At 34.3% G+C, this 26772-nt stretch overlaps 3 protein-coding genes across 9 annotated transcripts; 2 read left to right on the top strand and 1 right to left on the bottom strand.

Moving 5' to 3' along the window:
• The first annotated feature begins 172 nt into the window (after positions 1 to 172).
• On the top strand, positions 173 to 21824 carry LOC6639661 (ion transport peptide). Of its 7 annotated transcripts, none has more exons than XM_047009983.1 (3): positions 173 to 262; positions 18644 to 18861; positions 20195 to 20736. In XM_047009983.1, the coding sequence occupies exons 1-3, from the start codon at positions 260 to 262 to the stop codon at positions 20337 to 20339; spliced, it is 366 nt and encodes a 121-aa protein (XP_046865939.1). In that variant the 5' UTR covers positions 173 to 259; the 3' UTR covers positions 20340 to 20736. The 7 variants fall into 7 exon arrangements, 6 of the variants coding, with proteins under 6 accessions (XP_046865939.1, XP_023037604.1, XP_002062858.1 ...); XM_023181836.2 differs by lacking the exon at positions 173 to 262 and adding an exon at positions 3920 to 4033; XM_002062822.4 differs by lacking the exon at positions 173 to 262 and adding an exon at positions 9162 to 9398.
• A 499-nt stretch (positions 21825 to 22323) lies between these two features.
• LOC6639662 (inorganic pyrophosphatase) lies at positions 22324 to 24741 on the bottom strand. The gene is made up of 6 exons (XM_002062823.3): positions 24512 to 24741; positions 23742 to 23860; positions 23261 to 23656; positions 23056 to 23204; positions 22892 to 23001; positions 22324 to 22565 (listed from the first exon to the last, which is right to left on the bottom strand). The coding sequence occupies exons 1-6, from the start codon at positions 24726 to 24728 to the stop codon at positions 22534 to 22536; spliced, it is 1023 nt and encodes a 340-aa protein (XP_002062859.2). The 5' UTR covers positions 24729 to 24741; the 3' UTR covers positions 22324 to 22533.
• A 428-nt stretch (positions 24742 to 25169) lies between these two features.
• LOC6639663 (cystathionine gamma-lyase) lies at positions 25170 to 26603 on the top strand. The gene is made up of 2 exons (XM_002062824.4): positions 25170 to 26002; positions 26066 to 26603. Exons 1-2 carry the CDS (start codon positions 25300 to 25302, stop codon positions 26542 to 26544), a joined length of 1182 nt encoding a protein of 393 aa, XP_002062860.1. The 5' UTR covers positions 25170 to 25299; the 3' UTR covers positions 26545 to 26603.
• The last annotated feature ends 169 nt before the right edge of the window (positions 26604 to 26772 follow it).

Below are 26772 nucleotides of genomic sequence, written 5' to 3'. Positions count from 1 at the left end.
TTTTTTGTCTTGTCTTGGGGCGCTTTGTAATCAGCAAACAGCAGAGACAATATTTCCCGCGCATTATGCAAAAGGACAAAAAAGCCCCAACCCCGAAGTTGAGTCCAGATCCGCAGCCACCCAAATTGAGACTGAGACATAGTATAAAAGGAACTGGGACAGAAGTTTTGCAAACATTTTTGCACAGTTGTCAAAGACTTCAAATACAAGTTGTAGTCGTTGTTGTTGGAAATAAGCAAGTAATAAAATATCTAATAAAATGGTAAGTTTTAAAGAACATATTCATTGACAATATATGGACATATTTTAAATGACTCTTTCTGAATCGCGCTGTGATCTACACGATAAGCAAAACTGCCTTTTCGCAGTTAATCTACGGCAGTAAAATCTGGTTTTAGTCACGATCCGCGTCGTCTGCAGATCACTTGAGAGTGACCTTTTTCTCTGGCACTTCTCTCCTTCATCTTAGCCCCTTCATCATTTATAGTTTACCTCTGTTTGTGTGTGTTTTGGCATTTCCCTACAATTTTTATTTGTTCTTCGGTTATTTTTATATTTATAATTGGCGTGTGCTCTTCTAATTTAGAATAAGCTACGGCATAAGCCGTTGAAATCTTTTATAAAAGCTGGGCACAGGTATTGCTTCGTTTAATGGTCCTATCTCAACTTATAAGAATAAAAAAGTCAGAATTTTCTAAATATACAATAGCCCTACTGTGTCAGTGCCTTAATAGCCGATTCTCTGTCTGTCAGTCTGTCTGACATGAATTGAATGTCGGATTATTGAATCATACTTGTGCCATATTACAAGTTTGTTGACACTCTGCCATTCTGATTTAGCGTATACGTAATATAAACGCTTTGTGTCCCGGCTTATTTATTATAAAAATAACATATATTATATGTGTATATGTGTTCATTTATATGCATATATGTAAGTATGTGTATTTATAGCATTGCGCAAGCGCAATGATCGTCAATCTAATTGTGATTAAGCTGACAATTTATACTCATATGTATACAGTGGTGTTCAAAATTTTCGCTCATGTGTCCAGTTCTTGAAGTCCCGGTTCTAAAACTACTAATTTCTTAGAAATCTTTTGGTTATTCTCTAAAAGTGTAAACTCTGGACTCCCAGCACGTTAGGTTGATCGAGTTATTGTAACAATCGATTGAAATTATTTGAAAAATTGTCTACACATATATGAACAATTTTATTTTTTCCCCAATTTTCGCTTTGGATCCAATCGATATGCTTATTTGCCTTGAAATACAAATAAAAAGAATAAACATTATAAAGGATATTGTAATATCTATGAACCATTCAATTCACATTAGTTTTTAATTTAATTTAGTAAACAAATCGAAAAGAGAATAAATAATGTAAAGTTAATATTTGTTTTATTACCGTAGATCATATGGTAAAAAAGTCCGCAATTTAAAAATTGTAGATTTTGAAGTTAGTTTTATTCAATAATGAATTATAATTAAGTCGTATAAACACAATGTACAAATACTGATAGAGAGATATTGTTATGAGTGACATGTAAAGAGTTCACACCATGGATTCAGATAAGTTCTTTCTACTTAACTTTTAGAAAATAAATTTCTAAAAGTGGGTTAGAGATAATCATTATAATAGTCTATTTGGGACTTAAATTTACATCTCCCTAATTTATACAAAAAAAAAAAAAAAAGAAAGTCATTGGAAAGTTTTGCTCACATGACTTTTGTCCGATGTCCAGTGAAATCTTTTGCAGTATCCGTCCCTGTCAAAACTAATGAAGTTCTCGGTGAGCGCGAGTGAATTCAACTTACATATGTATTATATATGTATATGTACATACACATACATACTTTACATACATACATATATATGCATGCTTTCATTTTAATTTCAATGTGACCATGTGTACGCGTGGGTGTGTTTTCATAGGCGTATCTGGGATTTATTTTAGAAAGTTGTTCTCATCCAGAGAAATCAAATTGATTGTTGAGTTTGACCATAAGAATTTTTTTACAGATGTACATCTCTTTGTTTCTTATGCTTATGTTATGAACCCTCTTTTGATACTTCACTGTTCTCGTAGATTGGGACATATGTATACATGCAAGTTTATCAAGCAATATCTTTTCGAGGGTTAATCGTATTGAAACTCTTTCCCAAATATTTGTCGAAAATATCAGCGTTATAGTATATCTAGAAAAAGTCCCCCGTTTATATTTACATTTGTATGTCGCTCATTAAAGGGAACTCGCATTTAATTAATAACATAATTTATAAAACAAATTGTTTTGAAAGTTGGTAAATTACTTTAAAGTAAACATAATTAATGACAATTTTAAACTCAACTCTTCGCATTCAACATAGATAAATTTATACAAATATAAAAATTTAGCTGAGATTGATAATGATATTTTGTCATTTGTGGCCTTTGTTTATATAAATCTTTGATCAGATTTGTTCTGTTCAGTTCAGATCAGATATTCCAATTTTTACTTGAAATAATTCGTAAATGTTTAAAAAAAAAGTAAGGTGAAAACGTTTTCATTGGGCGTTTAAAAGTACTTCTATAAGTTTAGATCTAAGAACTTTATTTCTTTCCAAATTCTTGCAAACCAATTTGCAATTAATTATCACAAGTTCGGTCTTCCTCCATTTTTGATACTCTATGGAAAAGTTGAATACGGAAATATAAATATTTCAAATAATTCCAAACGTCTTTAGTATTCAAGTGCTAAGCTTGTTAACGTTTTAAATCCTTCTATTACGTTAATCATTAGCCGAGATCATAACTCTTCCGATTGGACATCAAATTTCTTATTCCATAATAAACCTGAATTGTTTACACTTGTTATAATTTTCAACACTGTGAAAAGAACATATACATATGTACATGTTATCTATATTTCTTGCTTTGACCAATACCTGATGTCTTAGAACAGCCCTCGCTACCCCCAACATACATCCATGTGTACATACAATATATGTACGGGGTAATCTCATTGTGTCTGTGTAGATCGGATGGGAATGGACAGACAGTCCAGTGGTCCGAGGTCCCCTACATTTTTATATTTCTGTGTTTCTCTTTTTGGTTTCTTTTTTTATTTTGTGCATTTAGTCTGCTTTGCGTTACTGATGCGGTTTGAGTTTAATTCTCGTCTGATGTTATTTTTCATTTGGAAATAATATATTCTATTCTATTCAGATTTTATTGAATTCTGTGTTTCGTTAAAATAAAAAATATATAAAAATATTTTTTCTGTGGAAAATAAATTCTACGAAATAAAGAAAGTGTCAATTACACATACATATGTACATATGTAAAGTATAAATTTCGATTGTATACTTATTTAATTTACGAAAATCTATATGTATTCATCCTGGCACTGAATGTCACTAAAACGCGTTAGCCAGCCCGCCCTCCACCCCCTCGCGCTTCCATCAACCAGTGAGTGAGTGTGCGTCAGTGTGTGTGTTTGTGTGTGTATGTGTGTTGTGGCAGTTTGTGCGTGTAGAGATCGGTGGTACACAGAATAGGAATCCCCCGAACTACATACTTCTCTACTACAGCTTCCTCCTCTATATTATCAACAACAACAAGCATAAACAACAATTCACATTCAATTTCATTCATTCAAGCAGCCCAAACAAGATGAGTGCTTTAGTGAGAGTGAGAGTGCAAAAACGCGTGTGAAGTGTATATACCGAGTACACGGTTATTCAAGCTTTTTTTTTTGCTGAGTGTAATCTGTTGTAGATTAGATTAAGGCCTACCCACCTGGCCTGGCCACGCCCACGCTTACTTATGCCATCTTTGGTTTATCAACGCTTACACAAAGATCTAACAAAAATTCACACAAAATGGCGATAAATTTTAGTGCCAGAGAAACAGAAAGTTGTAATTGCAACTTGGTTTGAACTTGGTCTAGACCAAAAACAACAACACCAACTAAAAAGCAAAATACAGAGGAAAGAGAGTGAAACACGCTGTGAATCCCATTTCCATCAAACTTGAAACAAGCACCTAAGGTAAGCACAGAAACCAAAATATTTGTATTTGACTTTCCACTGATAAATCAATCACGATTAACTTTTGTTTGCCGATTGACTGCCGGCTTTGAGGTTATTAACATGGTAAAGTCCCGATCGCACCAGACGTGTAAATAGCATCTGTCCCTGTCCCTGGCCCTGGTCTGCTCTACTTAATTACAGAAAAAAACGAAATACAAGAAATTGTTACAAGGTCAACTGTGAGCATATAATTTACATGACTCGTCAAAATTGCCTTTTTACTTTTTGGGAGGGGGTGGCAAAGTGTTGGAGGTTTGAAATTCTCAAAAAACGCAAAGACACCGACCACCAAAGCATTTCAAGTCAAGTTTGTCTTGTTGCAATTTCCGGTTCCGTTTTAGTTATTTTTCAAGCTGTAAATGGGTGCTCAAAGTGTACGAGTATCAGTGTGTGTTGGTGTGTGTGTAATTGTATTCAATTTACACGCATTAAGTGCACCACCACTCGATAAGGGAAGTGGAAGTATTAAAGCCTGAATTATGCATATTCTCGTAAATCTGATAATAAACTATACCACTTGCATTAAGAATTGGATGAGCTAGCACTTAAAATGTTTAAAAATTTATGAGTAAAACGGTGTATTTGAGAAAAAACATAAAGGAATCAGCAAAAATGCCAATTCTTTTTTACTATTCTAGACACCTTAGTAATTTTTTACATTTATTTAGGATTTTGTTTTATCTTTAGGATTTAATAAGGGACTGGGAATAGGGGAATATGGGAAAATTGGGAATTTTCTGAATTAACAACAACATTCTGCAAAAGTTTTTGTCAAAATTGCTAGAACTGAAAATATCTTCTTTTTCCTAATTTGTAAGCATTTAGGCTTCGGAAGTTTCTTTTATTTCCTTGTGTATTTTTATATCCTTAACAAACAAAAAAAAGTAAAAAAAGTTATGTATGAAGACGAGAAACAAAAGTGAGGGGAAAAATTAATAGGTCGGATCATTTTTATGCCATGAAATATTGTTAAGATTTTTCTAATCCGTTTTCAGCGGTTGTGAAAAAATGTTTTTAAGCATTGACAAATGTAAAGTGCCTTTTTAATTAGTATACAAAGACTCCAAATTTGAGGTCAAAAAATATTTATCCATTTTACTTCGAACTGAACTGACCGTTTTTAATTTTAATTTTCTTAGATCTTAGATTTTATTGCAATATTTTGCACTATTTTCAATAAATAACATTTAAATTAAAATTATGTTGATAATGTACAAACCTTTATATGAAATATAGTCTCAAATTAAGATATTTAAAAAGCCCCACATAAACATTAAAAAAACCAACCAAGCCAATTTGAGTTTACTAACAAAAACTAAGTAATTTAAAAATTTAATACTAAAAATTAGTGTTAACCAGAAGGAACAAACAAAATGTTATGTTTTACTTAAATGAAAAATAACTTAATAAATCAATCGTGTAAAATGAGTAATATCTAAATCAAGAAAACAATCTAGAAGATTCACGTTATTCGCATAATTATTTAAATTATTCTGATTAGACAGGTCACTTATCTAAAAACAAAAAAAAAAACATGACAAGTATCAACGTAAAGTCCGGCTTTATTGTCTACGTTTAGTTCTCATGATTAGAAACTTGCTCGCAATTAAAGTTCAAACTAATTGCTTTTAACATTAAAACGTACTTCGAGCATTGTTATTTTAACATGATGGGAAATCCAAAGCAAATTAAATGATTTGTAATGAATTTGTAAAAGGAAAAGTTTATCTATGAAAATTTTCCCCAGGGTTTTTTTACACCTTCCCCTTCATGATGCTAAATTGCTGTCGTAATCATTGTTCAGTTATATGAAACACATTCCCATTCAAAAGAAAAGGGGCATTGTTTGCATTATTAATTATTATAATGCCAAATCGAACCTTTGTACATTTAGGTTGTATTTATTTAAATTTAAGTGCACAATATAATATCAACTTAGAGATCCGGAGTTCGCATTCAAAGTAAGTATTTCGATTTTAAGAACATTGAAGCTTTTGTATTTCATTTCGTTTCATCATTACGAATTTGTATCTATTAAGTCGTGGTGCGAAATGATTTGTAGCCGTGGACGAGGATAGAGTAGAGTCTAAGGAAGTGAAACGATTTTACTCGTAAAGCAAATAGGAAGAAAACTAGTCCTTAAAGCCTTATAGCACATATGAGGAGAAACAAGAAATGTAACGAAATAATTTTTATGTGAAGTGTAATATTAATGTTTTGTTGTCCAATATGGCATAGCTCTTACAACAAGTTGCACCCATTACTTTGTACAAATGTGTGAACATCGTCTGCATTTTTGATTTTATTTTGAATTAAAAAATAAAACTCATTTCTTTCATTGTTTTCTCAATGTTTTAAAATTTTATTCCGGTTGCACTCCCGGGGCAACAAAAAACTATATTTCATTCATCATGGCCAAGAGTACATTTTTTTTAAATGTGGCCGCCCAGCCAAGTCGATATGCTTGCTCCGATAATGTCGATTAACCGATAGGCTTGCTCCGATAATGTCGATTACCCTAGTTTGATCGATTGAAATATCAACCCTGCCGTCAATCGATTAATTATCGAATCAGGGTCTTTGAATTTTGAATTTCAATCTTGTTGTTCAACTGCCGCATATTGCCGTAGTCCTTAAACACGAAGCAACAAGTAAACATCACAAGAGCAACAAGCTGCAAAAAATAAAAAAAAATAATCGACATATATATTACACACGTATTCGTTTCGAGTCTCTCACGAGTTAGTTAATTGACAATAAAAAAAATACAAAGTTAAAATAAATAAAATAAACAAATTATCAAAGTCTTTCAAGTGAGTGTCGAGTGGTAGATAATTGCATCTATATAAAACGCCATAAAGTCTGTAACCTGTTACCGAGAAATGAGTGTAAATTGGAAGAAAATATAACACACAATTCAAACGAAAGCTATAAAATTCAAATTAAACAAAAAACCGAAACTCAAGCTCAGCGCAGCTTTTGGTTTTGTGTAAAATACAAATTATATAAAAGTCATTTATATACATGTATATTTATATATATGCAGTTTTAGAGCTTTAAATTTTCGAATTTTGTTTCGTATGGAAAAGTACCGCGTGCTAAAAAAGAGTTGCAGTTGTTGTTGTTATGATTGCTGTTGTCGCATGTAACTAGGGATTATCCAAGGCGGGCCCAAAAAAAAAATAAAAAAAAAGTCAAAAAAGGTAGCCGAAAAAAATGAAATGTTAACGTTGATGATGCTGGGAGAGTGGTTCATCCCAATAATAATACCAATTGCTTATCGCGCCGCTTTAATCTTTGTGCGCAGCGTCCCTCCGTCTGTTGTCCGTCGTGTCCCATGGCCTGTACCTCAGTTGGCCGAGAGAACTACCTGCTGCGGCTGTTGCTGCTGTTGGCCATATCGATATCAATGCTGACCGGCATTTTTTTTTGTGCTCTTGTTGTTGCTGTTTTCGCATGATGTTACCACCTTGCAGTAGCAGCAAATAAAGTGGACTCTTATTTATGGGTGTGTGTGTGTGTGTGTGCGTGTGTATCTGTGTGTCTTTTTCGATATCTTTTTGCTTTCAGTCGATGATGTCATAACTGAGTTCTTATTGGGCCTCCCATTTGGAATTTTTTATTATATAGATATATGTGGCAAGCATTTCCTAGAAACGAACAACAAATCGAACAAATCGTTGTTCGATTGTCTGTTTGCCTGCCACATTATGCTTGCTTGGCTTACAAATGTACATATAAGTATATACAAGAAATGATTCATACAATTCTAGGAGATCGCTCTTACAGTGGTAAGGCATAAGCCATAAGGATTCCAGCTGGAATTCTAATATTTCAAATTCAAAAAGTTGAACTAAGTTTATAAGATCAGAAACACGTCATTATATGCATAAGTAACAAAAAACATTTACAGATAATACCCAGTTTTGATTATATACAGATCATATGATATTAACAACATATTCTGAACTTCAAAAATACTTTAATTCGAAATTAATTCAATAGTTCAATAGTCTGCTGTTCAGGTCGTCTTCTGATTTCGAAAATGTTTGGCGGTAGGGCATATATTTTTTTACATAGTTTTGACATGATAGACTGACTGAAATGCAGAGAAAATTTAGAAATCGAGTGCTCAGTTCAGTAAATATTCGAAATTCTCAAACTTTAAGTCGAAAGAAAACAGATTAATAATTAAGAACACAAATACATGAATATTTCTATTTCAGAATATTCATTTCTGAAATTATTCGATTTTATAATTCAAAGGTTCATATTATTTTTATGGTGGCTGAAAGCGATTCAAGCGGAAGCATTCAAAAATTCCTATTCGGAATCGGAAGCGAAGATAGGTCTCATTTCAATATCGGAAATGTTAAGGTATTAGTATCCACATGGAGTACAAATATACATACATACATACATATATATACATGTATATATATACCTACCTGCTTTCATAAAATAAGAAAAATACAGAAAGTGCATATAATACATTTCAATTCCTCTACAATGAAAAAACCAGTCTAAAATATATGCATACATATGATTGGACATTATACATACTCATACTGGCCGCAGCAGCGGCAGGCATATAACCATGTGCATTTATTTGTACTCGTATTTATTTTTTGCACCCAAACACTTCCGACATTTAAAATGCAACAAGCGAAGGCGAAGCCAAAGCCGATCGGCCCGGCTAAATAAATCAACATCAGCAGCAGCAGCAGCAGCAGCGGCAGCCACCAAACCAAACCAAACCAAACCAACCAACCACAGCAACAGCAGCAGCCAATCTCTCCCTGCCATCTCCCTAGCTCCCCAGACTGCATCTCCTTTTTTTCATCTTCGTTTTGGTGCCTCGTTTTTTTTTTTTTTTTGCATGTAAATGAGTTTAATCAACGTCGACGCAGAGCCAACAGAGAGGATGCAACATTAATAACAATAAATGACAATCAGAAAACTGTCCATGAAGGGATAGAATTCATATTGTGTGAATTCTTCTAAAGAAAACCAAATTGTTAAACCAAAAAACTAAAGTTCTGTGATTCTGAAATTTTATTCCTAGATTTATCCACACCCAACAAATACTACAAATTTATTGATATAGAAAAATATACATATATACTATATATCCCCGAAAAAAATCTAAAAGATTGCAAAGCCATTTGAAAAGTGAAACTTAAGCAAAAAAGTGTGTTAACAAGGTGAAGCACTTGAATTAACAACAAGTTATTAATCTACAAGACACTCCCCAACATCTATATACTAAATATTAAAAACAAGCACAGAGCTAAGTTGCACAATGAAGAAGCTGTCATTAAATGTGAGTATCAAATGAGATAATAATGGGTTCATTTCAGGATTGTGTTGGATTCTTTTAAATTCCTTTTCCTAATATACTTAACCCTTAAACTGTGTGTATTTATTAGGAATATTTTTCAATTTTCTTTTTTTAACGACATTACTTTAATAAAATATTATTCACCCGTACTGTCTCTAATGTTAGGTATTACATTATTTGGATTGAGATGAATACGATTTGAGACTTAAGAGTCGACGATCCCTTGTCAAAGTTTATTTATATTTATTCAACAACAATCAGAAATCGTTAGGTATTATTCGCACAAGTTCTTGGGCCTTCTTTAAAGTATCGATGGCTAGGTTCTGGGAATTCTGAAGCTAATGATAAAAGTGCAAACAAATGCAATCAATATTGAATCAGTTTCCACTTACCATTGCCATATGCTGTCCAAGTTCTGTTTCTTACCCTTCTAAGTTTATTAGGTTTATCAGTTGCAGTTGCAGTTGGTTTTTGGCAATTCCCTTGACAGTTCACCATAGAAACATCTGAATATATGTGTATATTTTCGATGTTGACCTCTAAAGCTGAAGTGGGCACTAATTGAATTTTGCGATAAATCATTTCCCAATATATGACCATGTATCTTTGCTGGCCCTGTCGTAGATTTGAATGTGCTGTGGTCACGCGTCGTCCCGAAAGAGCACAATCAGAAGGATAGTCTGGCTAATTGAAAAGCAATTGTTGTGGCAGTCAGGCATCAAGTGCCCCTCGCGAATTCAAGTTGAGGTTAATGTGTGGCAAAGATCTCCGACAGATGCAGATACAACAACAAAAAATTGTAGCTGCAACTTCAGCTACTTTGATCTTGGCAATTCTCAAGAGGAGGCGGTTGCGTATTTTGTCAGTCATTGCCCATATATACATATAATATACACACATATGTTATATGTGTGGATCAGACCACAAACACACACACATACTCAGAGGAATATGCATGTGTTTTTAAAATATATTACCATATATAACATCTGCCAACTGTTTGGCTGCTTGTCGTTTGGCTTTATTTTTTTTTTTTTTACAGTTCATTGCCCCAAACTTATGGATGCGATTACTTACCCCCAACCCCTTACCCACACACAAATTGCTCTCTAACCCCTCTAACCACCACCACAATTAAATGTGGATATCTCTGGCGGTTATAGGTACAATTTTGTCACAGTAGTCAATCTATGGTCAGATATGCGGCTGATGCAATAACCATAATCAATTTCTTTTTTTGCCTTTTATTCATTTCATTTTTTATGGTCAATAAACCTCTATTTAATAGCCACAGAATGTATCAATTAGCAGCCCGCAGCCCGAGCTCGTAAATCTTTTAATGGATTCTTATGTCAGCAGGCAAATTAAATGTTGTAATAAGCCAGCTAATGAAAATTAATAACAAATTGACAAAAACAGTCAAATCAATAATAAAAATACATAAATGACAATAAAACTGCAAAAAGGGGGGCCCGGTTAAACTTGAAGTGTAAGAGTAAGAGTAACTCGTACAATTTTGCTTCAGACAGGTTTCCAAATACGTCAATATCATGTTTAAATGATTGATTTTGATTTTGTCTCTCGCGTATGTACATACAAATATGTAATCGTTTTTGACGTGAACTAAACTAAGCTAAGAAAACTAGTTTCTATCATTGTTTTGGTGCAATTTAACTGACGTTGACGTCAATCTCTTACAAAACGTACACAAATGGTCGTAAATGGTCAATACGGCAAACATTTCTTCCGTCCTTGGCCGTACAGCCGTCTATACAGATAAATGGCAATTTTAGTGCGCATGCGCACCTGCACTTTAATAATTATCTGTAAATTGAGTGTTAACCTCGTCTTTTGGACCTCCCCCCAAAGGCAAGAAATAAAACACAAAAATTCCCATGAGTGTGACTGTAAGGGGGGCATTTCTCTCATTCCCAGAATGCGAACAAATCGAACGATCCAATCGAATCGATCATGTTCTTCACATTTCACACGTTCAATGGCCGTTGGGCATTTTAATTGATATTCATCGATCTCAATCGTTCGTGTGTTTGCACTTTGTATTTTGCCCACTAAACACTGACTCATTTCCGCTGACGTTTGATTACTTTTTCTAGACAATCAAGTCAATGCATTAGCCAAATACTTATAGAGTGAAATGAAGAATGAAATCTTATTGAAAAGAACATTACATTATCACTAAATTGTGTCATTTTCTTTTTCAAACTAGAAAAAGCTATTTGGATGTGAATGGAGTTGACTTTGTAGAGAAATAATTAGCAATTTAAAGGAGGTTAAAAATAGTTATAAAACAGAAATGTGAGATTTTGTGAGAAGGAAATAGACCTGCAATTATATCTAGCCTTGACTAGCGTTGACCTGGCTAAAATGAAAACCCGAACCGAAATCAAATCATCAATTCAATCATTTATGGAAAACTAATTCCAATAGATCAAGTTCCAACAAAAACAATGGGTATAAAAAACTATATAGCTTTGAATTAGAAATTACAATATTAATACAATTTAAAAAATAAAATAGATCGATTAGTGGTTGTAAGCTTAAATTAGTACTTTTAGTTTGGAGTCCTTGCCTAAGTCTACTTGATGGTTCTAGAAATAGCAGTCAATCTACTGATACCTTTTGTGCTGAATATAAATATATATTTTTCAATCTTTTTAGTTCCATTTAAAAATATTTTAATTTGTATAATTTCTGAGATAATGCACTAGACTATTTATCGCTCACCTAAACTATTTCCTGACATGAATAATTTGTTCGATTTAAGAAAAGGAATTACGATTTTTTTGTATCAAATACAATCCCAATTCCGAGTAATTTAAAAGTACTTCCTAAGAAATATACTCACACAAGGCTCTACCCAAATGAAATCAAAAATAAATTCCATCTTCGGGCATCTCCTTTTTTGCTCCTCCTTCTCTCACTCACTGATCGCATTAAGCAGAGATTAAGATTGAACTGAGAAGGAAACTGAGAGAGAGAGGTAGGGGAAGACACTGAAATGGGATCCAGCTGCGCCTAATTGGACTGTCAAGTGATCGCACACACGCTGCTTTACTCTTCATTAATGTTCCCAAAATGTATACATATCTCTCGTATTTTACATTTTACGTGTATCAAATAACATTTGCATTCTTATCGAAGTGAATTGCCATTTAAACGCTTGGTAACCATAAAGAAGGCAAAATACTTAATTATGTGATTTATAAGCTTTTCGATTTTATTTAAAACCAAATGACAACACCTCAATATACACCACATACAGCTCTCTGTAGAAAGAGAGAGCAAAAACATTGAAAATTGGCACAATCAGCGAATTTTTCATCCGATCCTTGTGTGTTCAAATAATTTCCTCAATGGATAACTTTATTTATATGAATAAAAAAACAAAAACAAACAAAGTATTATAAAACAAATATACGAAAGATTGTATTCGTATTTGGAGAGTGTGAGTGACACGATTCTGTGAGCCGCATCCAACCCACACACACACACAAACACACATACATCCATCCCATCTACATCCTCCGTTTGCCGTTGCCATCGAGTATGATAATTTAGTTGAAGCATTTGGAAAACGAGTCGAAACCAGTTCGCCATCATGCTAAATTGTTTTGCTTTCAATTAAACTAATAAAATGCCAATGTATATAAGAGTATGTGTGTGTGTATGTGTGTGTGTGAGTCTTTGGTCTGTGTGTGCCAAATGGTCGCCCAACTGGCTGGCAAAGCCAAAGCTGAAATAAACAACGTCAGCAGCAGCAATAATAACAACAACAACAACAACAATAATATGGCCACTATGCATCAGACCGGCTGAATGCAATTTTCGTTCATTCGAATACTTTTAGTGCACAGCAAAGCAAAGGGAGAGAGAGACAGAGAGAACGAGAGAGAGAGAGAGAGAGAGAAGGTTCATTCACACACGTCGTATGAGTGATTTGATTGGAATAATTAATGTTTTTTTTTTTGGATTTATTTAAGGACATACTTTTATATAAATATATTTTAAATACTAAGTACAGTAGAGGCTCGTCCATTAGAACCGGTTTGTTTTTAAATTTGATCGATTGAATATTTTTTTCAGAATAATTCCTTTAAACCGCAAATTTCTTGGTTTCATACACTTAATTAATTAAATCTAAAGAAACTAAATTTAGAATTATTAGATAGGTAAGCGCAAAAGTAACCTCGAGATACACATGGTCAGATAAATTGTATTAGCAATTATGTTTTCCATATTTTATCTAAATAGAACTGCATATTAACAAGTGTTATTCAATAAGAAAGCATGTGTAATAGATTCAAAAGTTGCCCTGTAGATTTCCATTCGATGCAGTTTCAGCTGTAGTTCTACTGTATATTGTTGATCACAATTCACTTTTTTCAAAACTAGTTTAACCACCTATCCATCCATCCAGCCATCCGTTGATTGTCGCGTCATTATTATCGGATAGGTAATTGCATATTCCGTAAGCGTTCTACCGCTGGCATAAAACCAGGACTTGATTGCCACTGTCTTCTCTCTTTCAAACAGGTCTTAACGGCTTAATAGTAGCAACAACAACAACGAACTATCGTAAACGATAAGCAAGCTAGCGTTAGCAATTCATATCACGTATACGCATGGGTGTTCCACTGCGAGTTTTTCGAACATAAAAAAAACGAGTCGAGTATCACTTACTCACTCTCTCACTCACACAAACATCCACTTTCATCGGCCACATTCAACATTGCCAGACTCACTGTCGTCTGTCGTATGCATTTTTGCTTCTGTGTGTCTCTGTTTTGTCTGATAAGAAGGAAAGAGACACAATCGCAGTGGCAGTAGCAGAAAACACCTCAACAACCGACGACAACCTCCAAGCAACAGTTTGCGATCTTTTGTTGCCAACAAAAGTTGACTGCTCGCTCGCTTCGTGTTTTGTTTTTCTTTTATATAAATATATATACTAAATTTATTTTGTTGCCGTCACCGTAATCGTTTGTAGCTCGTGTTGTTTGCACTTGGCTGACTTTTTCATTGTTGTTTAAATACAACCATCCAACATTATCATCATTATCATTTAGCATTTTAGGTCTTGTGCTTGTTTGCCATAAGACTTGGTCACTTAGTCGCAGTAAAACAAGAAATAAAAATAGACAAAAATAAACGCTGGAAAGGCGCATTGCCTTCATAAATGCCAATGTATTACGAAACGTGCTGTCGTTGCTATTAATCTTAATATTATCAATTGGATACTTAAGATCGTAGATCGCAATACACACACTCAAACATACTCACACTCAGGCCACATATCATCTAACCACATTATCCGAATTCGTTCAATCAATTGACTGGCGGCTATGTATCTTGATGTCGGCTCGGAATTGGAATCGGAATCGTTTGGAAGCCATAGAAAGACACAACGAACTGCAGCACCAGCTGCAGTCAAAGTGAGCAAAGTTAGTTGTCAATTTTGCATTGCATGCACTTTGAGTACAATTACTAATATTTTGTTTATTTCATTTCATTAATTTCTTTAAGTTGTAAGACCAATGGTTCTATTTCTTTCGTGGTTTTGGTTAAAATTGTTTAAATTTATGAATTTTTGAATCTATAAATCAACGAATTTGCCACCAAAAAAGAAAACTAAACTGCCCGAGTTGAAATGCCCTAGTTTTTGTGCTACTCTACCTCTCTTGCTTCAAATTTATATCGATGTTATGCGAACGACTTATGCGATTATATCTGTTAGCTGTTAACAGGATTAAAACTTGCGTTTTAAAGCATTAAAAATCAATTTTTATTTGTCCTTTTCGAAGCAAAATATTTTTTGACTCCTATTTAAGTATGTACATAGAAGACTCTATGTGAATTTTCAACACCACATATAGAAAGCACGTGTTTATTATCTTGATCCAGAGAGATGAAGAGTCAAGACTACTTGAACTCATCTCGTGATGCTTATCAATAATGTTATTTGTATAATCAAAGATCCCTTCTTCTATGGGTTGGACATTTCTGTTTCAAAGTGACTGTGCCCACTTTTCTCAAAAGGGTATTCAAAATTGATCTGCGCAAGCGCAACATAAGCGAAAAATACTGATAAGCTCTCTTTCTCTCTCTCTGTTGGTGGGCCAATTTATGTGGTACCAAGCTGTCTCGATCCCTGACCATTGTTTTTTCGTGTTTTTTGCGTGTCTAAGCTCATTTTGCGTTGCCTTTTCCTTTCTGTGTGTGTATTTTTTAACATGCGATTGCGATGTTTTTCAAACGGTGGACAAAAGAAGCAGGGTTGGGATCTGTGGAATGAGTCTGCCATGGATTGCCATGGTTGCGTAGCCAAGCGTTACGCTTGTGGCCATAGTTATATCCACATATATTTGTAATATATGTACCTACTCTATATCTGTGTATGTATATGCATAGTAAACATACATTTGTATAGTTATTACTGTTTTTGCGGATTTCATAGAATAAGACAGAAATATGCACGATAACATGTCATGCATACCGAATGCCAAATTCAGGGGAATTTGATAACCACAACTTGAGCTTTTTAGTTAACTATGTATTTATAGAAAATCGAAAATAAGTGCTATTGCGCATAAAAGAATTTAGAAAATAATTTTTTTATTTATCATCTTTTTGGTTTTGTGTCATAATTGCCATCATTATTTTTGGCTCATGACTTCATTCAATGTCGCCTGGCACACTCTGGCAACGGACAATCAAAACCAAAGTTATTTGTTAAATAGTGTACAATCATAAAAATGATCATCGACATCGGCATAACAATTAAGGGGCGTGTGCGCAAGTCGATCGATCAATCGTGTATATATATCCATATGAATGTACAATAGTCAGAGTACCCGAGAAAAGAAATAAAATCAATTGGCAACTAATCAAAGTTCAATACAAACAAATTGTCATGCCACATGCCCAAAATAATTAAAAGATCGCAAAAACAAAAGATACTTTTTATGTCTTCACATTTCAAATGATTCGAAAAAGTTCTAGAATTTATGACTATTCTTCAAGGGTTTGCCAAAAAAATTAAGCACGAAGTTATATCATTTATCATTAGAAATACTGACTAGAATTCTGGCATGCATGATTCTAATTATAAATAATATATTATAAAATAATGTTCCTTAATATAAGAAAATCAAGTATATAAAAAATCTTAGTGTTAGTTCACTTTAATTGAGAAATGAACCGGGATAGTAGTCACAAAAAATTTGTATCAAAGCATCAACCTAAGCCGAGTTAAGTAATTTATTGTTGTAATAATATGTATTTATGAATTTGTTGGTATTATGTATATGTATTGAGATGTATGCTTAATATAGAGTCCTGCAGTGCAATCTTAAACTGGCCTCGCATCATAAATCATGCAACTCGAAGCCAATTAGCTGGCCCAATAAGGCCCAGAGGTCACTATGGGTTTCCTATGTAACAGCTGTTGCACTTTTGCATTGGGACTGCGGCTGAGACTCAATCTATTTTTATTTTTCTTGTTTTTTTTTTTTTACAACAAATGACGTTTCCAACAAATAAAATAAAATATAAATGACGTTATGGAAATAAAGATGTCCATTAAGTATAACTGTAAACCATTTTGGCGCCACTTCCACTTTTTAAATGCTTCGAAAATTAATTGCATATGTGGAAGCACCTGTTAATGTGTGTGATTTTAATTATCGGATTTGGGGACAGTAGAACCTGCATAATAAGACGCAGTGCGAGGAGGGAGGAAACATGGGAAAGGGATTAAAAGAAGTAGACTCCTTTACAAATCATATATAACAGTAGGATATTCTAGGATATTTTTCTGGTCTGGGACAACGTATATCCTTGAAGGCTTGGTAAACTAAAATCAAAATTTAATCACCTGCTCAACATTCTATGCTTAGGCAGACTGACTGAATACTGACCTCGAACGAGCTAGCCTCAACAGTTCTTATAGCTATCCGCATACGTCGATTCAAATAATTTACTTAAACATTTGGCAAACGTTTCGTTTGAAAAGAAAGTTGGCGTTCCTCATTTTTCTATAGTACATACATAAAGGCAAAAAGCCAGCGGAATATAAAAATGCGCTTTCCACTTTAATTGAAGACATCAACAAGCTAATAAAAAATCAATTTAACTAAAGGCAGAGAGTGAGTGAGGGTCCAAGTCAAAATTCGACAGACTATTAGGTGCTAAGCGAAATGATCGTTAAAGTCACATCGGAAATATTTCAACAAATTGCTTTTATGTGTTTTCTTTTTTTGTGTATATTTTTTTTTTTTTTCGCTCAGCGTCGTCGTCTTGTCTGCCTTTGATTGTTGGGCATTTCATTCAGTATTTATTTTCAGTTTCACACGGTTTACTCTGGGGAGGACCGAACGAGGAGCAGATGCGGGAGAAGGCGGGGTTAAATCGTAGGAAATTCCAAAAATATTTCTCACACATGCCCAAAATGAAAAGCATTTTTTGGCACAGTGCGCAGCGCAATGGAAAACTTTGCAATTTTCAACGATACGGAGAATTATTCAATAGTTTGGAATGTGCAAATGTAATTAACATGATAATTTATTTATTCAATAAGTGAGTTTGTAATTTTTTGGTATATTTTTTGGGGGCTTGTCTATCTGCGATAACAACGAGACGACACTGATCCGATATGATAGATTGCACTTAATGTAATAAAGAAAAAGATGAACATTTAAACATTGAAATTGCAAAGTATTTATAGAAAAACTGGCGATAAGATCGTCTGCTTTAGTCTATCTGTCTGTCTGTCTGACTGACTGACGGTAGACACACTCTGGCTCTGTGTCTGTGTCTCTCACCGTCTCTCTCTCTCTCTCTCTCCCTGTGTGTACTGCCAGCACCTTTACCTTTATGCGTTTCCATTTCCGAAGATGCAGTCCGTTTTATTTTTAAATTGCGCGCACCGCACACTTACGAGAGTTGGCGGCTATTTATAGACCACAATCGATCGCCGCCGCCGCCGCCGACAGCCGACAGTGTCTGCTGCTGCTGCTGCTGCAGGTGCAATTTGCAATTGCATAGTGGCTAAAGAACCTTGGATTTCAAGGTTTAGCTTGGCCCATATCCACATGGTCACCACATTCCTTCTCTCTATAAAGGATGTTCGCTAATTGAAGGGTTCTTTCTATATTCTATTTTTAATGAACTTCCGGTTAACCAATATCCTATAAACTGATTCATTACAGATGTGTTCCCGCAAAATAAAGATCTCGGTGATGCTGTTTCTTGTCCTTATACCCATCTTCACAGCTTTACCACATAATCACAATCTATCAAAACGCAGCAATTTCTTTGACTTGGAGTGCAAGGGTATTTTCAACAAGACCATGTTCTTTCGTCTGGATCGCATTTGTGAGGATTGCTATCAGTTGTTCCGGGAGACGAGTATACATCGATTATGCAAGTAAGTTGATACACATAGAAAATTAAAATCAATTAAAATATACATATATCTAAAAAAAAAATGATACGTCGGCTGTGCCGTAGTTTATATACCCTTGCAAGTTAACCAATTGCAGACAATTGCATAAAAAATCACTCTCAGAATAAAAATGAATATTTCTTAGTAGTAGGTGGAGTTGCATCGGCTTTATAGACAATGCCTTTATACAAATGGAATTCGTTAAACCCATTTCCTAGACAAACTTTAACCCATTAAACCATCTTGATGTGATAAAGAGCTTTTTGAAGAATATGTTCGGTTTCTACAGTCTTCTTTATTTTATTTTGTAATACTTATGGTCGATGCAATGTAACCCAAATATATTAGAAAGAAACTGTGCTTCTTAAACCTTAACTTAGACTTTGAGATAGTATGTCACAGTGACCCTAGTCGTTTCACAGAACGATTTCTATGTCTATATAAACGATTAATCCGATCGTAAAGGTTCAAGCATTTTAAATACTTAATAGCACAGACTCTTTTATACAAATGTCAATATCAGATATACAGATATCATTTTGATATTCGATTTAATAGGCTCAGGAACTTTAATACGTTGTTTGTTGTAAAACAAAATAGACTCTTTTACTTTTATAAGCATTTATCGCTGTAATAGTTTCTAGGTGGTATATTGGCCCGATCTGGTCAAGATACTTTCTCTGCAAGGGTATATCAAAAGCATGCTTCCTCAATGGTCAACATTCCACAGAACTAAAAAAAAAACTGTCAATTTTCTGTAGTAGTTTCTCTTGACAGATGCCAGACAGAGAGACAAAGATGCCAAAAAGGTGTCGAATAATAATAATAAAAAAAAATAAGACTTGACAAAAAAAAACTTGTGGTCATGGTCATCTAAGTTAATAAATGACCATGGCACAGTTTGAAAAAAAAAAAAACACTGTAAATATTTCTAGACAATGGGGTTTAAATATTTCTTTTTTTTTAGTTGATATTTTTCCTTTTTTCTCTCACGATTTTTATATCCTGTGTGTTTGTATATCTTTGTCTATCAACTATTTCTTCGATGCAGGGCCAATTGTTTTGCTCACGAAACCTTTGGAGATTGCCTTAAGGTGCTACTTATTGATGATGAAGAAATTTCGCAGCTGCAACACTATCTAAAAGTTATCAACGGCTCACCCTATCCCTTTCATAAACCTATTTTCAAGTAGATTTTCATTTCATTCTTAATCTAAAGCGACTACTTCTTTTCCATTTATTGGTTTACCTTTTGTGTTTACTTTTTATTTCTTTTATTGAATTTTGCTTTGCTGTTTTTTCGTTTTTATTTTAGGAAAGACTGCTTTGATTCAAAATGGTTTGGCGAATGCCTTAAAGTGCTGTTAATTCCACCGGAAGAAATAACGAACTTGCAGCATTTTTTAAGAGTAGTGAATGGTTCGCCCATAACGTTCAATATGTCACCGGTTCAAACATAACTTTAAGTCAGCCCCCAAGTCAACACCCACAGCACAGCACACCACCCAATCAACCACCCATATATATACCCAAAAAACAAGCCACACAACCATAAGAGTGGAGAAATCCAAGACACATTACACCGAACCCGATCCGAGACAACATCAGAAAGTGACGAAAGTGAAGCAGAAAAATTAAATATACAACGCCCAAATTTAATTCGTACTTATTTATTACTATATATGTTTTTTAAAAAAATCAATTATTTTTTAATTAATTTATTTAAACAAAAACAAAAAACAAACAAAGCAAAACGTTATGCATGAAAAGTGAGAAAAGAAGATGATGTTAGGGGATACCGAAAGCCGAAGTATTTATTTAATAAGTATTCTTAGCTTGTTTTACTTTTATTATTGTCGCTGTATATAAAAATAAAAAAATCCATTGTTTTTTAATATATGTATGTATGTAAAAAGAAAAGAAAACAACATAAAAACAAAAAACCAAGCAGCATTTGCATTTCTCCACACAAGGGCAAAAAAAAAAAAAAAAAAACGAAACTCGAGACCGAAAGTATTTTGCAACTGTATTACATATTTTTTGCTATATTATAAAGGATATATTACCCACATACCCCAACCCTAACCCCCAAAATGGATTAAATATACATATATCTCTAGCCTAACAAACAAAAATTTTTAGATCTAAAAGGTAGAACGCAATTTGTGCAAAGACACAAACAAAAATCTTTGATAAAAACACAGAAAAAAACAAACAAAGCAAACACTCACAAGAAAATTTAAGAAAAATTACATTAAAAATGTAGCCAAAAAAATTATAAATATTTATATCTATAAAAAAAAATGTTGGGCTCCCTGCAAAAAAAAAGAAAGAAAACAACAACACGCTACAAAAATTGTGATAATTAAAAATGAAATTAAAATGCGAATGCAACAATACAAAAAACTGAACAAGCGCCGCCGGGCCAGCAACGATTCCGGCAAACTTATCCGTTTTAGTTTTGGTACGTTTTTTTATTTTTAAATTTAAATTTATATCTATTTTTTGGTTTTTGGAACTTTGCATTTTTTGAACAAGCAATAAGCAAAATAAATTTTTGGGCACTCAATTCATTTTTGAAAGAGAAAGAGTGCCAAATGCCAATCAAAAACACAACTTTTTTGATATTTTTCCCCCTTTTTTACCATTTACTAATCCCGATTTATATTTTCTTCGAAAAATATAGGCAAGACTGCTTCGGATCGCCTTTCTTTAATGCGTGCATAGAGGCTCTGCAATTACACGAGGAGATGGACCAATATAATGAATGGCGCGAAACTCTGGGCCGCAAGTAAATCGAGCAGCAAAAGCTAAACTAAAAATCCAATAATATATCTATAACAATAAGACAAAACGATCGACCCGACAATTTGTTCCATTTAGCTAAACGAGCAAACGAAATTAAAACAAAAAAGATAAGAAAAAAACACAAAAAAAAAATAAGTAAATCTATAATATATACATATAAATTATGCGTTATTATATATTAAAATATTGGCCAGATATAACTGTTTTTCTTGGCATATCTGAGATCATATTATTTGTGATCAAAACCCATTTTATAATTATGGGAGCAGAACAACTTTTCCTTATCGCGTATCAAAAATGTCTGATGTAAATAAATTTACTTTTGTTTTCTCTCGCACCCCTTTCTAAAAGATTTCTTTAATAATTATATTGCATGAACGCATACACGCACACACACACACACACACACAGACTTGCTAATCATACATAATATGTACATTTATGATTTTAAGTTTAAGTTTTCTTATTGTATTTAATTTTTTAACTGCACGCCGGCAAAGCAGCAAAAAAAAATACATTATTGGAGTGTATTAGCCTTACCCCTTGCATCATTTTACATAAATATTAATTAATTAAAACTTGTTTTTGGATCTAGTCGTAATAATATTAAAAAAAAAACAATAATAAAACTGTATATTTCAAGAGGAGCTATCATAGATGCAATTTTTAATGCAAAATCAAATTTATTTCATAAATTTTATCATATATATATGTATGTTTTTGTTTTTGTGTTGTTTATAAGCATCATTTAAATCTCGAGTTCAGTTTTAGCTAACAAATTTGTGGGGAAATATTTTCGTATTTAGATGCTGCATCTGTCTCGAAGAAGAATTCATCAAGCACCTTTCACTTGAGATGAATAAAATGCCATGTATCGACTGCGAAAAGAAAAATATATAAAAGAATATATCGACATCTACAATTACATTATATATACATATTTCTGACGGAATTTATTATAAAGCCAATTTACAAGTGTGAACGTGTATTTAGTTGCATTATTGGTAAGCATATATAGATATAGATACATATATATAAATATATATACATATATATAGCGGGTTCAGGTAAGATATATACATAGGTAGCGGGGTATAGGCATGCAGGTTGGATTTTTGTAACCAATTTCAGCATAAGCGTGTTGTGTTAATTTGTTTCTTTGTTGTGCGGGGCTAAAGCATAGCTCTAACATAATAAACCTTACCTGTATCGGCTACTTCTTCAACTTTGCCATCATCGGGCGCTTCGGCCAGTATTTTGGCTGCCTCTTCTTTTGGTATATGGAATTCAGAGTTACGCTGCGTAATGTTGGTGCTTTAAGAAGAATAGATTAATAAAGATCAATTACAGGGTATAAGGTAAACATACCAAGAAATGCCACCAGCACTGGTTTGATTGATCAAAGTTTGCCAAAACTTGTGTGTCTCTGCCACAATTGTGGTAGCAAATTCAGCATTCTTGGCATCGCCATTGAAGGCAAATTGATTTTCTGGCTTGCCGTCTGGGATTTTATAAATCTGCGAAAACAATTGTTATGAGTTATGATGTTTGAAAATTGAATCCCTTCTTTTACCTTAAACCACTCAACAGTGGCACGCAATAGCCCTGGAAAATGTTGATCCACATCGGCAATGTCATTGACCTTGGATGCCAATGGATCATTTACATCTATGGCAATAACTTTCCAATCTGTCTCACCCTCATCGATAAGAGCAATTGTGCCTAGAATTTTCACTTGCAAAACATCGCCACGCTTAGCCACGCGATAACCAATTTCAATGACATCCAAAGGATCATTGTCGCCCTTGCATCCGGTAGAGGGTTCAATATGGTCAGGGTTCTCCCAGGTTTGCGGTAAAGCACCATAGTTCCAGATATAACCCTTATGGGGAAAGCAATTGGCCACATAACGTAGTTTGCCCTTCTTAATGTCCTGCTTTATGGGATTTAGCGGTGTTTTCAAGCTGATCTGAAGGTATTTGCAAAATAAAAGGTATTTGTAAAAGCGATTGTTAAATTAATCGTTTTAGGGCTACTGAGACATGTTTGCTTACCTCCATTTTGGCGTTTGTCCAACGGGGCACCTCAACAACCATATTGTAGACGGTCTTCTCCTCATTGGCATACAATGGAATGTCGTGCATTGGCGAAATGACATTACCGCACTTATTCTCTGTTGCAAGAAAAAAGAAAATAAAGAGGAAAAACAGTAATTAATGAACAGAAGTTGTAATTAATGTGCTACAATTTTTGTGGCACGCAACTGAAGGTTGAAATGATTGATAGTCTAGACAATCATTAACCCTCATAGATACTAAACTTAAATAAAGGTGTAATTCCTCTTTTCCAATGTTTGCAGAAATGGTAATTAATGCGATTACGCTATCAAAAGAATGAATCAAAATTGTCCAACAGAAACAAAGATTGGGGATTCCCCTACCCCTCTTTTTAGATTAGTAAGGTTAAACTTTTCTGGATACTTTCTTTTTAACTGCGCCGCATAGTTAATATAAATTGCTGATATCACCTGATGATACTGATAAAATCCAAAAACAAAGAATATGCCTTTGTTTGTAACAGTGTAAAGTCCATCTGAACCGGCTTGTCGCTTCCTAAATAAATTCACCTTCACCTTGTCCCCTCGGACTGATAAAGCGTTGACCAAGCACAGCACGACTGTTGACCACTCTTATTACATAACTCTATATTTTAATTATGCATTTAATGCAATCGCCTGGATTTCAATCAATTGCAAAGAAGGACATGGGTCCTTATGAACCTTCGGACCATGTGGACACGCGTTTTCTTAATTGCATTTACTTACTGAAATAAAGGCTATAATTCGGCGAATTCTTTGCGCCCTTCTCCACGGTCTCGTACTGGGACATGATGATATTTGTATTTCGAACTGGAAGACGCTTCGATTGAATACTTCTTATGCTGCAGGTGACACCCGTGTTTGCTGACGTCTCTAAAAAACTTGGTCCTATTTTATACCGACCAAGTCGACAAACAATCGAAAGAAGCAAATTTTTAGCCATGCTGGCAGTGTTGACAAACGAAAAAAGTAGCCAAATTAACACCAGTGTTGCCATCTTAGCTTATTTTAAGCTAGATCTAATTACAAGGATGCTGGGGGCAACAAAACTTTTCAGCAGCTACTTAGGTAAAATGGCTAATGCTGTTGAACGAGTATTTAGACAATTTAACACAGCTAAAACTCTATTGCCAAATTAATTCAATGTTAATGGTTTGAACGCATTTTTGAAACGTTTAGATAATATATGAATAAAATTAACATTTCTATTACAAGTAATCCATCAAGGTTTATTATAGTTACCTATTTTGAATTTTTAGCTTATTCCAGCTTATTTTATCCCTCAATCTAACTTATAGCGGATCTGAAAATTTGGCAACACTGATTAACACTTGTTGCGACGTATCAGATTTTTTTTGTTCTCCCAGTATTTGAGCCGGTATTCGGTCCACTCCCCCGCTATTTGGTAAAACGTGTATTTTAATTATCAATCTTCAACCATATGTAGGTATGGCCTAATATAGTCACACTATATATAGTCTTGATTTCGGTTAGAACTGTTGAAATTTGTGAAAATGAGCTTTAAAACGCAACCCAAAGGATTCGCAACCAAATCCATTCATGCCGGCCAAGATCCGGAACAGTGGAAATGTAATGCTGTTATCCCATTGATATCTTTAAGCACAACTTTTAAACAAGATGGACCAGGAGAACATAGAGGCTATGAATATTCACGTAGTGGAAATCCAACCCGAAATGTGCTGGAAGAATGTTTGGCTGCCCTCGATAATGCCAAATATGGATTGACATTTTCATCGGGATTGGGCGCGACTACTGTCGTCCTGACTATGTTGAATGCGGGTGATCATATTATTATGGGAGACGATGTTTATGGTGGAACCAATAGGTTGATAAGGCAGGTAGCTTCTCGTTTAGGGTTATCTGCTTCATTTGTCGATCCCACGAATTTGGATGGACTAAGAAATGCATTCAAACCAGAGACAAAGCTTGTTTGGATTGAGTCACCCACGAACCCTTTGATTAAAATTGCGGATATTAAAGCCATAAGCAACATCTGTCGCCAGGTTGGAGATCATATCACACTGGCCGTGGACAATACGTTCTTGACATCCTATTTCCAAAGGCCTCTGGAGTTGGGTGCGGATTTGGTTTGCTATTCGCTAACAAAGTATATGAATGGACACACTGACGTGGTCATGGGTGGCATCACAATGAATTCCGAAAAGCTTTACGAAAAGCTAAAGTTCCTACAGAATGGTAAGGGTTATCTGTATTCCCAGACGATTTTTATCTAGAAAATAAATCAAATCTTTATTGCAGCTGTTGGAATTGTTCCCTCCCCCTTCGATTGCTATCAGGTAAATCGCAGTCTTAAGACTCTTGCCCTACGTATGGAACAACATCAAAAGAATGCCATTGCCGTGGCCAAATTTCTGGAATCCCATTCGTTTGTGGAGAAGGTACTTCACCCGGCTCTACCTTCACATCCTCAGCATAAGATTGCCCTGCAGCAGACATATGGCTACAGTGGAGTTTTTTCATTCTACATTAAAGGCGAATTGAAACATTCTACTGCTTTCCTAAAGGCTCTGAAAATTTTCACCCTAGCCGAGAGTCTGGGAGGTTATGAAAGTTTAGCCGAATTGCCATCTGTCATGACACATGCATCCGTTCCAGCTGAGGATAGAAAAACATTGGGAATCTCTGATGCACTTATCCGTTTATCTGTCGGTCTGGAGGATGCTGAAGATTTGATAAATGACCTTAAGCTAGCTCTGGAGATTGCAGAAAAAGCTTAAAAATTGTCCATGTATTTCTGTAACCATATAATGGAATAAACGGGTTTAAAATAGTATAATCAGCAATTTCCATTCATTGTATCAATTTATTTGATGAAAATTAGGCAAACCCAAAATGACAAAATGACCGACAACTTTTGGGTTATATTTTGGCCCCCAAAAATCACAGAACTAGAAATTGCTGAATAATAATAGAATAAAGGTTATCATGTTGTGATTTGGGCGATC

The sequence above is a fragment of the Drosophila willistoni genome (assembly GCF_018902025.1).
Source record: "Drosophila willistoni isolate 14030-0811.24 chromosome 2L unlocalized genomic scaffold, UCI_dwil_1.1 Seg196, whole genome shotgun sequence".
Classification (NCBI taxonomy): domain Eukaryota; kingdom Metazoa; phylum Arthropoda; class Insecta; order Diptera; family Drosophilidae; genus Drosophila; species Drosophila willistoni.
This window is presented reverse-complemented; position numbering and strand designations above follow the sequence as displayed.

Coding starts and splice junctions, on each gene's coding strand:
- LOC6639662 (XM_002062823.3), bottom strand. CDS start 24,728: ATGGCTAAAAATTTGCTTCTTTCGATTGTTTGTCGACTTGGTCGGTAT. Junction 23,861..24,511: donor GAATTATAGCCTTTATTTCA/GTAAGTAAATGC, acceptor TTCTTGCAACAG/AGAATAAGTGCGGTAATGTC. Junction 23,205..23,260: donor CCACTGTTGAGTGGTTTAAG/GTAAAAGAAGGG, acceptor TTGTTTTCGCAG/ATTTATAAAATCCCAGACGG.
- LOC6639661 (XM_015178979.3), top strand. CDS start 14,780: ATGTATCTTGATGTCGGCTCGGAATTGGAATCGGAATCGTTTGGAAGC. Junction 14,879..18,643: donor CTGCAGTCAAAGTGAGCAAA/GTTAGTTGTCAA, acceptor GATTCATTACAG/ATGTGTTCCCGCAAAATAAA. Junction 18,862..20,194: donor AGTATACATCGATTATGCAA/GTAAGTTGATAC, acceptor TTTTTATTTTAG/GAAAGACTGCTTTGATTCAA.
- LOC6639663 (XM_002062824.4), top strand. CDS start 25,300: ATGAGCTTTAAAACGCAACCCAAAGGATTCGCAACCAAATCCATTCAT. Junction 26,003..26,065: donor GCTAAAGTTCCTACAGAATG/GTAAGGGTTATC, acceptor TCTTTATTGCAG/CTGTTGGAATTGTTCCCTCC.